At 35.1% G+C, this 17,390-nt stretch overlaps 1 protein-coding gene across 2 annotated transcripts in view; it reads right to left on the bottom strand.

The window, feature by feature from the left end:
- PLCE1 (phospholipase C epsilon 1) overlaps positions 1-17,390 on the bottom strand; it is a 150,736-nt gene that overhangs the window by 85,873 nt on the left and 47,473 nt on the right. For both annotated transcript variants that reach the window (XM_021397672.1, XM_021397673.1), the window contains one exon: positions 62-347. In XM_021397672.1, the coding sequence (XP_021253347.1) occupies positions 62-347 (286 nt within the window). The remainder of the gene's footprint in view (positions 1-61; positions 348-17,390) is intronic.

Here is a 17,390-nt window from a genome sequence, read left to right as displayed (position 1 = left end):
GCATTTTGCACTACTCCCAGTACTTAAAACGGACAAGGTTCAAATATTAAATCTTTACTACCTTTAAGCATTGTTCTTCCAGTTGATCCTCCGAAGATATTTAGAAGACCGCTTCTTGCTCCTAGTGATGTAGTTGCTTCTAGTAAAGCACCAGTTATATAGTTAGAGAGTGCAGTCCTCTGTAAAGTGGCACGATATTGAGAGAAAGCACCTGTTGCACATGGTTTCACACATAAACCATCCCCTTTGCATATACAGGCTGTATCTAAGGCTGGGAGTTTTCTCAGCCGATGAGGAAAATATACAAAGATGCCTTCTGTTCCTTCTTCTCTCACTGTACTGAGGATCTGTGAAAACAACAAAGGATGAAGTTAGTCCGTTTGCTTAGGATAATAAACTACATATTAAAAAAAAAAATCCAAAGTAGCAAACTTGATGTAAGGATCAATAGCCTCTGTGAGAAGGTGCTATGTTAAACACTGAATTTATGCATTAAACCTAAAGTATCTAAGAATCTAGAACTGACTGCAGAGATTTTGAATTGGTTTTCCACACTGGCTATTTAAATAAGATGGCATTCTGGCTTTAAATCCACAGTTAATAGCATTCTACTGAAAAATGTTTTTAAGGATCATGAACAGACAAAAAGAGCAATATGTCTGGTCAACATTTAAAATAAACAATATACACAGAAGTTTTTTTAAGTCTATTAAATACTTTGTATTTTCAGTAAAGTCTTACTGATATCAGTAGCAGAGAAACAGATCCACTCAGGGTTTGCACTTTTTCTTGCCGAGTAGGGCGGGTTTTTGTAAACAGAAATGGTTTTAATCACTGTGAGCAATCATTCAAAATGTTCTGGTGTCATGTTCATTGCATTACTTCCAGCCTACGCACAGGTCCTCTATCTAATATTGGTTTAGTACTCTTTTCCCAATATTTGTGCTAACACACTAATGAACTTCAGTCTGTGGCTTAGCAACTAACTAATGTTTGCTTACTTAAGAGTCTAATGATCAAAGCAAGAATCTGGAAGAAATCTTTTCATTTAGTATACAAGGAGAGACTTGATTCTTTGCATTCTTGTATGTTGATTTATTGATTAACATTAATAAGTTGTCTCAACTTCTGTGACTTGTAATTGCATAGTGAAAACTGCTAAAAAATTAACATAGGAAACAGTAATTATATCTCTTACTTTGACAGATGTCAAGGCAATTTTCAGGGGGTTGCTCCCCAGACACTCAGTATATATGCATATAATGGACATTCTCTCATTAAAGTCAGTGTTGTTAAATAAATCATCAGTGTTGTTAAATAAATTGGTTTTGCCTGAAATAGTTACTTTCACAAGCAATTTGTTGTTAATGTAGGAAATCAAAATATATGCTTTTAGTGTCTTTACTCCTTAGATGTGCGCCGGAAATAAGCTGATGGTACGACTGCTTCTTGTGAGTCATGGCCTCCTTTTACTCTTTTTCCCCTCACATAAAGAAAATCCAGAAAACCAATGGCATGGCAGAAAGCACACCCAGTTCTACGCTGCAAGCACACATGTGCTTGGTCAAATGCTCACACATGGTTTGCACAGCCTGAGTACGCCACATGTCAGCAGCACCCATGCTCCCAGGGAGACAGACCCAAGCCCAGTCAGGAAAAAGAGGAAGTGAGCAGCCCGCAGCACAAAAATCAGTATTTATGCACTTCTATCATATCCTTGTGTATTCCTGTCATTAGGTGGGGGGGTCAACTGCCCACCTCCCACAAGGACCCTCAAGAAACACTATTAAGTTCAAAAGTTGGCAAGTTTTTGTGTTTTTTTTTTTTAAAGGCCATAAAGCAAGAAATCAAATACAATGCAATAAAGTACACGTCTTATCTCAGCTTTCATTTTTTTTAATTAACAACTTCTTGGGGGCAATAGTAACTTCTATTTAAAATGTAGTAGTTTATTAACTACTGAGGTAAATCAATGATATCAAAAAGATAACTGATGTTTATTAACAAAAATAGACTTAAAAAATAAAAAAAAAAATATTTTGCACGGTGTCTGTGACTTATATAACCCAATTTCACCAGAAAGGTAGCTTCCAAGACTCACTACACAGTGAAATGCCATGGTATCTAACTTTTTTTTTGTTTGTTTGGGGTTTTTTTGCAGATTTTCCAAAATGCGTTTGGTCTCATGCTTCTTGAAATACTAAACCTTTAGTCTCTTCTTTTCTTTGCTATACAAGTGCTTTGGGGGCTTTTTGACTCTCAAAAAGAATGTCACACACCTCCACCTTCATTCAGAAAGAAAATCCACTCTTAGCGACCTTGTAATTGGTGAGTGTCCGCAGGGAGCTGTGGCATGGCCATCTGACACACCTTTCCACAAGTGCACTGCTGGACTTGCCTTCTGCATAGATCATGAGCATGTCACACAGAGTAGACGTAATTAGTCTTTTTAGCTTGTTTAAAAAAATATTTAGTTAATGAAAATAATTTAACTTTTCAAAACCACAGTTACCTTCCAAAATATTTTTAAAATTGGGTTCTGCAACTTATAAAGGCATGTTTTGTTGCCTACACAACTAAAATTTCTTTCAGCTGCCAAAGCAAAGAAACCATTTGTTGACAGAAATAGGCGACAGTGTTTTGCTGGAGAGATTACACATAGAATAATGGTGTTAATCTCTATTGTATAAAAGTAGACTTCAGGGCACTAGCTGTCTCCAAAGACTCTGCGCTTCATGTAACATTTTCAAATAGCGTCTGTTTTGATGGGTCAAAGCTCTGCATGTGAAACTTCTGCTACAAACAGACAAGGCTACAAAAAAAAATAGACTTATCTGGCATCAAATGAACGGCAACCATCAGAATAGGAACATATTCAGTGGCACTTAGAAAAAGCCCTCACCAATATGCTGTAACTTTTGGTTAGCCCAGAAGTGGTCAGGCAGTTGAACTGGATGATCCCTGAAGGTCCCTTCTGACTGAACTATTCTGCCCTACCCTACCTACATTTATCCTCAGGTAGTTGATAGAGAAAATCATCCATCAGTGAGACTGCAACAGACAATAATGGGGAAGCTTAATTTTGCCTGTGAGACAAAGCTGACTTTAAACCACGGCTTACGGCTCACCCTGACAGATACAGTTATATTTACTTGTATCACTTATTTTCTCTACTGAAGAATGATTACCTTAATCAAAAACGAATATGAACCAAAAAGAGTAAAATGAATGCAGCATTAAACTGACAGCCACTCCTCAAAAACAACCTCCCGCAATGGGTGTATCAATCGTGGTTCTCTTTTGCCTTCAGTATCAAATTAAAGATTTCAAAGCCATCTGCAGTCTGATGCTGCCATACCTTGCATACTTTACGTCAAGCTGTAATTCGCAAGCAACTAAAGATAGAATCTGGATATAAAAGTGCTGTAATATTAAACATACTTCAAGTTTCTTTTATTTAAAAAACATACTTTTAGATATTGCAGAGCAAAGCACTAACTTTATTACAGGAAGGAGTTTAAGATGAATTTTCTTACCTGTAAAACTTTAATGACTGCACACATGAATGACAGTATTTATACGTAACTATAGCATCTCAAGATTTACTTCAAAAAATAAAAGTGATACATGCTAATACTTTTTCTTTTCTCTTGATGTTACACAATACTTTTAAAATAAATGTGCTACAACAGGTAATACTACTATAGCAGTATTCCAATGAAAGCATACTGTGGCTTTGATAAATGTTTACTTCCTTCTGTTTGCAATGCTTGAAAACAGATTTTAGTGGTAAGTAAAAAGCACACAAAAATTACTTGCAGCATGAAATTTTCCAGAAGACTACAGAAGAAAAACAAGCCCTCCAACTCGAAAAGGAAAACTAGCTTTAAAATAAGAATTAATTTCAAGCAGAACTCCATCTCTTTGGCTTACACACAAGTCCGTATTTGGAAAATAAATGGAAACAAAATAGAACTTTCAGATGTTAATAATGTAGCTAATAAATCATCAGAACCTTACGAAACTCAGCTTTGCTTCTAGTAATTTAAAATGGTATCTGCAAGTTAACTTATTGATAACCTTCAGGCAATAACATTTCTTTAGAGTGACAGCAGACATATTTTGTTAAGATATGCTTCAAAAATAACTATAAGAACAAGGAACTTAATGATGGCCTCGACATCGTTCAGCATTTTCTCTTATAGTCTTTTCTTCTGAATAATCACCACTGCAATTGCAAATTGTTACCTCCTTTTCTCCACATATTGCTGTAAGTTTACTACATAAAAGTAGCAGAAACCTAAATACCATAAACATTATCAGCCGTGCAGTTTAACACAGATATTCCCCAAGATCAAGCTAGGGTTCATGCATGGAAATACTGAATGTAGAAGCTCCCAAAAGTAATTGTTGTGATTTCTTACTTAAAGTTATATGTATCTCTTCCCGTTTATTGTAATGTTTTTTGCTGTTTTTCTTTTTGCATTTGTTTCTACTTCAGATATTTTGCCTAGAACTTCAGGGGCATGTAATCATCTAGCATCATCTAATGACAAACATCTAGCAGCTGCTCAGCACATATGAGCTCCAGAAACTGGAATTAAGATTCCCATGTATTAGAAAACAAGCTCAATTTATCTAACTTTATTATTGTAATAAAAAATACGTTTGTCCAAAAAATGGAGCATGAAGAACAGCCATGCACAATCATGCTTATTGCTATCATGCTACAAAAAATAATAGAAAATGGTCCTCTAAAGAAGGGCTTAACAGTTCATTGCATTGTTTCTGACATGTACCTGTGCAAAATGTTTCTGTAAAACATTCACCAGTATATCTGGAATTATCAAAATGAAGCACAGAAATGGAAGAGGTATGCATATGCTCAGCTGGAATTATGCTCCCAAGTCCCGATTTCTTGACCATGCACTGAAGATTTACTCTTAAGTTTTTAGCTACAGAATCTTCTATGATGGAAGGGCTGCCTTCAGCCCTTATGCAGCATTCCTGCAACGTGATTCCTTCTTTTGTAAAGCCATTTTAAATGCCTGTAAACCAGAATGGTACACTACCAAGTAATAACTCTCAGGACAGCATGGCTGAAAGATCATTTAAATGTCTCTTCTGTAAGTATGAAAGTTTTACAGAACAGAAAAGCCTAAACAAAATTAGTAATACTGGAATAGCTGCTCTTAAAATTTCTTCTGTTCCTAGAAAAAAATCATCAAAATGAATGAATTCTGATAGTGATTTTTTGTTTTGGGATGGCAGGATTTTCAGAATAAAACTATTCCACGTCCAAGGACAATCCTATAAGCTTTTGTATGTATTTATTCTACAACAGCAGGACTCTATAGCAGATATCAATCTGCTGGGAAAAAAACTATTTGAGTCAGAAAGAAAGGAACACAAAATGAAACTGGGTGGAGTGGAGAGTGGCTGAAAGAAAAAATACGATTACTATAATGAGAATTTGCTCAGGATATCAAAAAGAAAGAGGTACTAATGCACTAATGCACTTTGTCAATACTTCAGCTTTATGTCTTCCAAAATTGCATGTCAACGTCACACTGCAGCATTTAATGAAACTCAAGAAGGGTGATGCTGATAGATCATTTTCTGAAGAGTCTTAGGTTTTCCAACGCTTACCTCATTTGGGTTATGACTATATCCGCACTGATTAGTTTCAAGATCACCGCTCTTTCTCACTATTATCACCTTTTGAAATATGCTTTTATTTTAATTGGGAAGTTTCCTAATGAAATTTCCATTAATAAATTGCTTTTCCTGACATTCTTACCTGTAAAAGTGCTCACTCCATTAACCTCAATATACCATTCAACATTATTCTGTCTAAAAGAAGAGTGAGGCCATAGCCTGAGGAACATTTTTTTCAGCTACAAAAGCCATTTTGAGCAAAATGATTTTAATATGCATTCTGTGATCTACCTCACTTTGAGAGAATCACTCCCTTCATTACTCTCCATACAGTACAATACTAAGTTGTTAATGACTTGATTTTCACAGGTGATGATTGATTGATTTCACAGACACTGACAGCTGTCAGAGCTGAAGAAACACTGAAAATCAGACCAATCTAGGAAAGAAAAGTCTGCCACTGGTTTGGGATTTAAAGTCAGGTCATGCCAACTCATACAGACTTCTAAGCCAATACAGAATCATCACTGACATTGTTTTTCCTCAAAGTCATACTTTCAAAAATATTCTCTGCTATGCATAACCAGAAGTGAATCATACCATTTTATACAATCAATTCTCTATGTTTCATTTACAATTGTTTTGTTTGAGTAAAATCTAGGTACAAAGACACAAGGCTGGCAATCTGTAGGCCAGCTCTAGAAAATCACTGCAGCTCTCTGACCTAAGCTAGTTCAAGATGAATTACTCCTTTCTCAGCACTGTGTTCACAAGAGATCCCACTTCTGGGCAGGCCTATTTGCTTGCTCGTGCTTATTGCTTCCAGTAAGAAAGAATCTAGTTACTAAGCTTCCTTCATCAATTTCCTCTCTGTTCTGTGTTAATGCTCAGGCATTTCTGCAGAGAAATTCACGACAAGATTTGGTTAAGAAGACAGCAAAGAATCAGATTCAGTGCAGACAGATGATTGTAATAGCAAGGGCAAAAAAAAAAAAAAAGAAAATTTTAAAAATTACAGGACAAAATGTTTTATCATATTTTCTATTATTGTTAAAAGCACCAAATAAAATCGTGAAATACGTTTTCTTTAATTTACAAGAAAATGCAGATTAAAGACATACCTAAAAGCAAACATTTCACATGCAAATTAAAAAAAAAGTCTATAAAAACTTTATTATAAACTTCCCCTGAAAAAGGTCCAATCTTTGGCAAAATTGCATATAGATGCAAACATTTTTTTTTTCAATTAACAAAATGGTGGCTTTATACTTCAGACAATTTTGTACCATGAGTCTGCTTTGGCACAGAAGTTTTGTGCTACTATGTATCAGACATAGATGTCAAAGACTTCCAGCTACAAAGTTATAATTTAAATGTAAAGAAAGTAACAGCAGGAGACACTGAGCTAAAATGTGTATCACTGCCAATACCCCGCACTGGGAAACATCAGAAGACTGGCCATCCTCGCCTGCTTTTCATAGGAGAAAAACAAGGGTGCTACGCATTTAGTATATATGCTTTTCTGACTTGCAGGAAGAAGGAAATCTGTTATTAGTAGATTGCCCAAAAGATGAAGCTGCTGCAACAATTTTTGATTAAATTATCAAAGACGAAACCAAAAATATATTTAATACTCAATGCATTTTGTGTTATGTCCATTTTGTCTAGAATAGTATATGTATCCGTATTTCTATCATGTACTCATATTCTCAAAAAGACATGTAAGGGCCCTTATCCCAGCTATGTGGTCGATTCAGAGGTAAAGAGTGTTACTGTGTTTGACAATGATGATGCTGTGAACAATGAAAAGAAGACAGTTCTACTCACTGATCTTGTTCATACCAGCCACCATGGGATGTTTTCAGAAACACTTTTGAGAAATTGAACTAACTTGAGCTTTTTTATTTATTTATTAAGTATTTTTCAGTGTTTAGAGTGAAAGTTAAAGATTCAGACTGCCTACTCAGCACCTTCTTGCTGGCACTCAGCTTCTACGGCTTGTGACCAAACAAGCACACATCACAAGAGCCGCTCAAATTTTTGGGTACACGTCTCACATCGCTCTGGTATCGTACAAGACAGATAGATAAAGATAAAAAAAAAAAAAAAGATAAAAACTATGATCAACCAAACTCCACATTTAACTTACTATTCAAGATGATTTGGATGATGACAAAAAGGTCAACCAGGAGCTTCAGTTAATTATACTGCCTATCACTGTTGTATAAGATTCACTATCTATCCCAAGCTACTTTGATTTCCCGTTTGTTATGACACACTGTTGCAGAGTTTCTCCCTAGGTGTACTGGGGCAAATACAGAAAAGCCGTGTGGAAGCAATTACAGTTTGCGAGTTGGGATCAAGCTCAAAAATCCTTGCAAATCTTCTCCCAGAATTTCACAATCCATCCTTTTCTGGCAAGCAGGCAACATTCTTAAACTATTAACAACTATCTCAGATTTGTTTTTTAAATGATTTTTAAAAGCATTACATATCATGACACTTCTTCATACTCAACAGTTTTGGAAATGTATTTGAATTTCACCCTTCAGTGAAATACATGTGCTTGATTAACGATCATTCAGAACATCAGGGGTTAACAGTGTTCTCTACATCTTAATTTTCTCATATCTTGCTATCTCTATGCTTTTTCACATGGTGCCTAAACAGAGTATCTTGACTGCTGAGATGCTAATTTTCGTAATGGAAAAATTCCTTAAAATATCTCTGGACTGCTGAAATGCTGTTTTGTATTTGAAAAAATGCCTAGAATACAGTGCAGTGGTACAATCTGAAAAGTACCTCATAACATACTGGGAATACTGTCGGCTCAGCTGGAAGGGGAAAGCAAACAGAAGACCTTGCTCAAAATGTCTTATACACACAACAATCCGTAACACATCTATTTTGCCCAGCACTTGACAAGTGCACTGCTCTCCATAGGGTGTCTCAGGCATGCTCAGAGTGGTGTAGTTCATATGTGTTGTTCATATTTGTCTGGAAGACTAAGAAGAAAACCAGGAACAGCTCTGAGAACAGTAGAAAGACTGGGATAGATCTACTGAGCCAAAAGGGAAATGCCCTCCCCGGGCTGCGTGCTTATGGCTGACAGAGAAGGTGTGGGCAGCAGCATCTGTACCAGTCCCTTTATTCCTCTGAAGGGAAGAAAGAAAACATCACAGGAGAGGAATAATGGCCTTCAGACACATCTCCATCACAGGAATCAATGCTCACTTCAGCATACTCACTACAAGTTATAATTCATTCATGGCACAGGACAGAATCCTGTTTTTCTAACAATGACAAGTGTTATGGAGGCAGAGATGCCTTCCTTTGCTTTCCTGTATAAGCTTTCAGTTCTAACAACTTAAATACTGCAGTGACCGATTCCCTTCAGTCACCAGCCCAGCAATTGTCTTGTGCACACCTCTGTTGCAATGTCTGTTCTCAAAGGTCTTTCAAACTATTTCTCTCTTCAGTGATTAAGAAGATGTGGACCTTCAGGTGAGAGCACAGGATACAGTACCATGCCGTTGAGCAATAATGCTCACTTACTCAGCAGCAATTCTGCTGTGTACTAAATTTTACACAGTAAGATGGAACCAGGCAATGCAGCACAGAACAGCAGATGACACACATGGAAAGAGATGAGTTCATCCTGGTAACACAGGGAGCAGTGCTGATGGCAGCTGGAAGGTTTCCAACAGTGAACAAGCACAGATGTGCTCAAATATTAAATATTCATTAACTGAGGTTCTGTGAACTTTCTGCCGCTTCAATTGCCATTACTGAATGTGCATTGCCTCACCAGCCAATATTTCTTATGAATTGCATCCTGTTAAGGATGAGATCATTTCAAGGAGCAGAAATGACTTTAACAAAGTATCTTGCAGAGGCAAACCTTGAACATAACATTTTTCAGAAATTATGTCAGCCATCCCCTTTCAGTTCTGGTATATTACCAGTGCTGTAGTAGGGAAATCTTTTCATTACTAATCCTAAGAAAATGGTGATACAGTTTTAACCCAAGTATACTTGAGAGCTGGCTTTAATTAAATCTTGACAACCAGGACCAAACCTCTAACAAGCTGTTGCTTTCACTTTTGATAAATCTTAGTTGCTGTTAATAATACTGGAATTCATTAAGACAACACTACTAGTTGTTTAAAAAGTCAAAGGAAGGATGGTATTAAGATGACCTCCTTAACAGCAATGGGATAAACATTAAAAGTAAATTATCATCTCATGGGCAGCTGTTACCTCACAGAGTGATTAAACTCTGATGATCTTCAAGAAACAATAATGACTTCAGTAGTTTTCAGTACTTCTCCCCATAGTATATTAATATGGAACAAGTACAGACAGAGATCTTAAAAATTAACCTTACAGATCTGGATGAAAACAGAAACAGTGTGATTCAGAAGGGGCACAAATCTACCCCCACATCTCCACTCCCAGAAAGTCCCACTCCTGAATCCTCAGATCTACGCAGAAGGAGCAGTAAAATAGTGTTTGTTACTTCTCATGGCAGGTTCTACTCATCAGAACAGTCAGCTTCAGATGTAAAGCAGAGGCTGACAAAACACACTTCAATTAACTGACATTCAAAAGACTGCCTACAAGCACTTGAAAGCTCAGTCTGACCAAAAGGAACTGAAAGGATGAGATCAAAAAAACCACAGCCTTGTGGTTCACATGAAACAACATCTTTATCAGTAAGAGAGATTTCTCTAACCTTAACCAGGAAAGGCTACAAGTTTCCAATCAGCCATCTCTATTTATATTTCTGTTGACACAAGTATACATGAAAATAACTTTCTTGATATCTGCTATTTAATTGCGAAGTTCTTGTTACTTCTTCAGTCTGAATTGTAATTTTTCTATTTTTCTACTTCTCAAATCGGTTTTCTGAGTTAAATGTGCTAGCTTTTCTGCCCTTTAATTCTTCTTGCAGTCAGTATTCTCTTTTGCTTCTTTAAATGAGTGCTTATTTACTTCTTCCAACTTTCTATCAGCAAAGTACAACGTATACAACCTGCTGCCTTAGTAGCTAAATTAATTAAATATACTGTGTTTAAACATCATTGGTATTTCAAATTTATTTTTAAATTAACCATGAGGGTAACACACTCCTTTTTTTACTGGAAAGTTTTCCAAGTCTGATGTGGTTCACGTCTTTGAATACCTGAACATGTAGAATAGAATTTCTTTCCAAACTGTCTGAGATTTTAACACAAACATATGAGTGCTGCACATACTTTTGCTTCCAAAATAACACTGCCTTTCTTATATCATAAGACTATTGATACCATTACTGATTAAAACCAAATATATTCTGTCCAAATAGAATTTCTTAGATTTGATATAAAAAGTATTTAAAAGAAGAAAAACACTCAAAGGTTAACATTTCAGTAGAGCATTTTACTGTAGCTAAGTACATTATCCAAAGTAGACAGTAACTAAGATTAAAACTTGTCAGAAAGACAGCTGACATCACACTCATAGTAAAACCACTTAGATATTTGAATACTAAATGTGCCATGATTTAATAATTTCAGCTCAAGAAAGACACGTTTTCATTGTTAATTCCACCTCTCATTGTACATCTTTGGAACAGCAAACTATAATGGGATGTATCTGTTAAAATAGGATCTCTGAGCTCCTCAAATGCAGAAGGAAAACAACAAGAAACACTAACAGAAGCCACTAAAAATGTATTTCATAAATCCTTAAGAGCTTATTCTTTTAAAAAAAGTACATTTAAATTACTGAACTAATTAAATTATTTAAGTCAAATAAGCATCATTTGCATCCTTTTCATTCCCCACGCGCTGACAGTGTGATAGGCACGCTGAAGACAGATGAATGGTGAGCATCCAGCACGGAGGAACTCACCCTTCGGCTCACCAAGGGAGCTGAGCAGCCCATTTCTCATGTCTGTTTTTCAGTAACTATTCCGTATGTGCCTAGATTCTCTTTCAAATAAAACAAAATAAACAACAAAACCACACATCAGACACAGGAAGAATTCCATAAGTGTTTGTACCTTATTAAAAGTAATCTTCCTGTTTCAGTACGGGCTTCCACAGAACTCAAACACTTAAAAATAACCGCACTCACACACGTGTGAACTGTTCAAACAACTTTAGAAGATGAGCTTAGTTGCATGTTTCCAAACTACAAAGCAGCAGTAAGTTTGAGGGCTAACCCACAGTAATGAGAAAAGTTACAGATCTATCAGAAATACCATCTTAAGGCAAAGAAAGAAATAGAAAACCTAAAGAAGATGGCTGTTGAAGACAGCCTTTCTCCCTGAAAGCTTACCCATTTGCCAAAGGTAGCTAGAACTACTTCTGCAAAATTTGGCTTTAATTGTGGTTTTTGAGTAATATGTATACTTCACAATTGACTCAGAAAGCAGTCTATGATATTTTTGTGTCTCTGATATTAAAAGTCAAAACATAATCAATGGTAGGGGTTTAAGTTCACAGCATCAGCTTATTTAGTTTCTATATATTGTGTGATATTGCATCCAAATCACAAAAATAATTGCTTAGAATTTCTTAAAAAGGTCTCAAACTCAAAGTAAACATGAGCAGTATCTAATATCAACTTTATTAAATGCATACAGCTATGAGAGCAAGTAGAAAACAACTGCACTCAAAATCCTTGAGGAGTTCCTCAGTGTACTGAGACACAGCATTTAAAAACTGTTACTTCAAAAATTAGTTATGCAGTTACTAAAAAGATATAGACATACATATCAATTTCTTTCCCGTACAGCTTTATAATTAATAATTCAATTACTAAAATATTAAATTACACTTGATAGAACCATCCTCAAGTTCATATGCTCACTATTACTATTTCTATCAAAGAAACACTGATATTGGGATTTTACTGTAATGTACAACGTGCATTTATATTGAAAGGCAGATCTTTCCAAATCTAGCAGAAACACTATACAGTTTAGATTTATAATGTATCAAAAACATAATCATTACATAAATGAGAAGAACCACAGAACTTTACAGTTTCTTTAAATATTTTCATTTAAACCCAGTTACAACTGGTACTGATGAAAAAGATCCACAAGTATATTGCGACAGCTATAAATTTACCTATCTGTAACCATGCCATACAGCTCATAGAAGAGCAACTTGAAGCATTTTCCTTAGCACAGGAAATCCAGTTCTCATTTTCTAATTTTGCAGACACTGAATCCATGCCTATTTGTTTGCTTGTACTTCAGCTGTTGGGTTCATGGGGTCACATGAATAATTATAAGATTATTTTGGATAGTATTTAGGGGCCAGGAAATTCTCAGAGTTTTCATGACTGAATTGTTTAATAGACTTTTAGGTCAGGCTACGGAACATGATTTCATGAAACAAAATAACTTTGTTCTATAAAGAGGCATTTTCCACTTTGGTTTTTTTTTTTTTTTAAATAAAAATAAAAAATTACCTAGAAATAGAAAAGGCATCATTCCTTGCCTGAAGTTAGAACAGAATATTGACAATCAGAACTCAAATTTTTAAATAACAGATTTATCTTAATTTGCTGATAAAAAGTGAGTGCTCATTCATTACTGCTCACAGTGACCATCTAATAATAATCCTAAAAGAAAGGGGTTGGGAGGTATCTTGTAAATTTTTAGTTCTTTGATTGTGGGTTTTGTTGTTGTTGTTGTTGTTGTTTGGTTTTTTTTTCTCCTGAAAGTAAGCAATTGCAGTGATCCAGTGCAGTATAATGAAGCAATTGTACTGATGTTGCCATGCTGAAGACAGCACCTTCTACACTATCCTCCTTTCCCTAGTCATTAGCTGCTTAGGAAAACTGCAGCACTGATACAATACATCTAAACTATTACAGAGCTTAAGTTGTGAAGACAACAGCTGTAAACAGATAATATATAACACTGTGCCCAACATAAATAATTTCCTCTTTTCCTCATTGTCAGCATCTAGATGATCTGTAAAGTCTCTTCCAACCCAAGCCATTCTAGGATTCTATGAATAAACTACATAAGCACCTTGCAGAACAGCATGTTCGATCTTCGTGGCATATTTTCACTTTACATATGACCCAAATTTTATGGTGGATACCTAATATACACTAATTGCCATACTCTATTAAGACATGTATACCAGAATAAAACTACATTAAATAATTGTTACCAGAAGAGATTTTAGTTTCATTCAAATCAGCTTAAACAATGAAATGATGGTAATGTTTCAAACAGGTTAAAATTCACAAGTTTCTTTCTCTGTCTCCAAATAGAGTTATGAAAGCCAATTTCAAGATCTAAACAAGGAACGATCATTCATTAATTGTATTTCCAATTCAATTCTACTTCCACAACATCTACAAAATAGATAATCTAATGTTCTGCAGTTTTCAAAAGGTCTAATTCCTTAAGCAGTTAAAGACGTTTTTAAAGTAAACATGCTTGCTTTAGCAGAGAGAGAACGAGAGCAAGTGAGTGTGACCAAATGAGAGTGGGAACAAGGGTGTGAGAATGGGAATGACAGAGCATTAGTTCAGCATTTAAATTATAGTTCTTAGTTATTAATAAAGTAAATGTGAGTGGAAGACTGGAGTATATATTCTCCTTTCTTTTCCCACTGGAATGGAATGTCACTTGAGGCTTGATTTTCAGAATTTAAGGCATCTGGCTTAAGACCAGAAGAACAAAAATATTTTAAATTAACTTTCCTTATTCTCTGGGGATTGTTACAGACCCAGGGACTATGGTTTAGTCATCCATGAGATTTATTTTGCTTTAGCTTCAACCAAACTTTGTATATACAATAGCTTCCTTACCAGAATTCATAGTCATCCTGCTCCATGCAATTATTTTTATAAATTGCAGTTGTATTACACTCAATTACACTGCATAAGCTTACCCTCTCAAAATGAAGAATAAAATTTAGATTCCTATTATAAGCTTTTCTTCCATATCACCACAGCAATTTTTAAAATACTTTGATATTTACCTGTAATTACACATGCCCAATTTATGATTTTTAAAACTTTTCAAAATGTTAATCTTAGTAAGAATTAGTGCTTCTTGAATAGCTGCAGGAGAGCTGAGTACAGATTTGTTTTTAATTAACAGCACCGAGGTTTCACATACATAATGGAGTATGAATGTACTTGAGGGAGAAGAATTTGTAATGTTGTTTCAGTGAACGTCAACCAAAAATTCTTGTTTGCTCTACAGTTTTAAATAATTATCACTGAAGGACAGAAAAACCTTGAGAGCACTGTATGTTTCCATGAAACTCCAGTGGTAGCATAACATTTTTCTGAAGTCTCAAATACTCTAAACTTTACAGATATGCTGTACGCTGTCTTTAGATGGCATTTTTTGTCACAGGAGCATTATTCTGAGAATAAGCAGGAACCTTTTCTTGTTCAAACAGTGCTACGGTAAGAACTTGAGTTGGCATCAAAACTGAAAAAAAACAAACTGATTTATAGAGGGGATGTGGATCTAATTGATCATTACTGTAGTATAAAATAAACAGAGATGATTTCCAGACCCGTATTTTCTCAGTAGCAAATCACAATCTATTCTCATGGAAGGTAAAGTTTTCAAATGCTTTTAATAACAGAAGTCTCATCAACCCCAAAATATTTTGTCTATGTAAACTATCTAAACCTAATATAACACTAGTACAGGAAAAAGCAATACTGTGCCTAATGTGCTGTACTTTTTTTTTTTTTTACTGAAAATGAGTAATTTCAGAGAAATATTTCTAAAATGCATTATAAAATCATGTCTTTATATTCCAAACATTACTTTACAAACTGTACTAATATATTCTTCTCCAACAAAACCTGTCTGTGAAGATTTGTTTGTCAAAGATCATCTGAAAACAGAAAGTGAAGCAGTGATAGAAGTTCAGCTCCTTTTCAAAGTTTAGTATTACTAAACAGATACCAAACTGGCAATTTTTAAGAATCACAGTCTCTCTCAGAACTAATGCAAAAGTAAGGACCAGTCAAGACAGAAGCAAATACTATTCCATTAATGAAGTCGTGATGGTTTTCATCACTCTGCACACCCTCAGTTTGTACTTGCCAAACTTATGTGACTGCAATTAAACTTTTTAATGTGTGTTGTTGTTGTTGTTGTTGTTTTAAATCTCCTGATTGGCTAACTCTGTATTTTCTTTCTTTGAGGGGCACTACTCCTGTACAGAAAAAGCCCACACTCACAGAAATGCTACTTAGCATTATAGTCACTAATAGCATGCTGTATCCTTCTATCCCACAGCTCACTTCATCTATGAGCACATATACCTTCATTACTTTTTCTTAATCTTCCTATGCATTCACACAGCTCCTTGTAAAACAAGACCCACAGCCAAATGCAGCAAGACATTAACACGGCATACATGACTTTTTATAATAGCCATAGCATTCAAGTTTCAGTTACCTACTTTACATCACTTCCTAGAAGTGTAAAGAAAAACGTAGATATTTGGACCCTTTACTGAAGACCTCCAAGCTTTGTCATAACATTCTCATCCTACTTTACTTAAACATAGCAAAGGTACAATATTGAGCTACAAAAGTATTGGAGAGGCAAAACTCCTCCTGCTTAATGAGTGAAAACAAGGTGACACAAGGATACAGTTCATCAAGTATTAAGAATAACCATCACAATTTACTCCTACTAATCATCACACGTACAAAAAAGAACAGCATTGCATTATTTCAGAAGTAGGTACTTGTGTTCCTCACTGTGTAACCCACACAACAAATGGCTTGGGACAAGTCAGAAGCATCGTTCATAGTTTAAATTCCTGAAATACAGTACTTTACTAGAAGACTAGGCTGGTACACTTAAACACTACAGAATTTTCAAGCTTTTTCAGCTATTTAAAGTACAACATGTCTGAGAAAGGGAATGATTTACTCTTCATCTCCACTGTGTAGTGAGCTGCTTGTAACTCTGGTTTCACATGTATATGATAGGAGAGTAAGACAGTATTTATAAAAGCATGTATAATAAATAAATGCCATCCTGACTGTATTTCTACTGAAAACTTCTCTACTGATCACAGTGACAGAGTGATAGGTACAGAATTTACTTATATATATATATTATATAAATATTTACTTATATATATTTCTACTGAACATTTAAAAAAAATCTTATATATTCAGTTTATGATTTTGACATACATTACTAGTGAATGGCGAGAATCTTCTATAAATTCTTACCGTATGTGAAATATTTATCAATTTACAGCAACAGTGAGGCACTCATTAGGATCTTTAATGCTGTCATCATTAACTGTGTCTAGACAACAAGCATTTTGTTTATCAGAACAAAAAATTAAAACAAGTAAAGTCTGTAAGAATACTACATTATTTCTAGAGTTAGAACCCAATACTAAGCAAATAAGTAGCTAAAAGTTTGTGCAAGTTTTATAACTTTAAATACTAAGATGTCTTAAGTGGATTTACAATCATTTAACCACAACAAGTTAGTACACATTCACACACAGTGTCTCTAATTTAAACAAAAATGAAATAACACAGACTTCTTATAAATTAAAAATTGTTTACATTTGCAGAGTAAGTACTGACTGAAAAAGTAGCATGTTCCAACAAAAAATACCCTGCTTAATACACCAAGAATATACCCTCTGCAGCACTATGTTCCTCTTTCTGAAAAAGGATAGCCTTCCTGTTATTCCTGCAGTAAAAAAAAA

This window comes from Numida meleagris, chromosome 5, assembly GCF_002078875.1.
Source record: "Numida meleagris isolate 19003 breed g44 Domestic line chromosome 5, NumMel1.0, whole genome shotgun sequence".
NCBI lineage: Eukaryota > Metazoa > Chordata > Aves > Galliformes > Numididae > Numida > Numida meleagris.
This window is presented reverse-complemented; position numbering and strand designations above follow the sequence as displayed.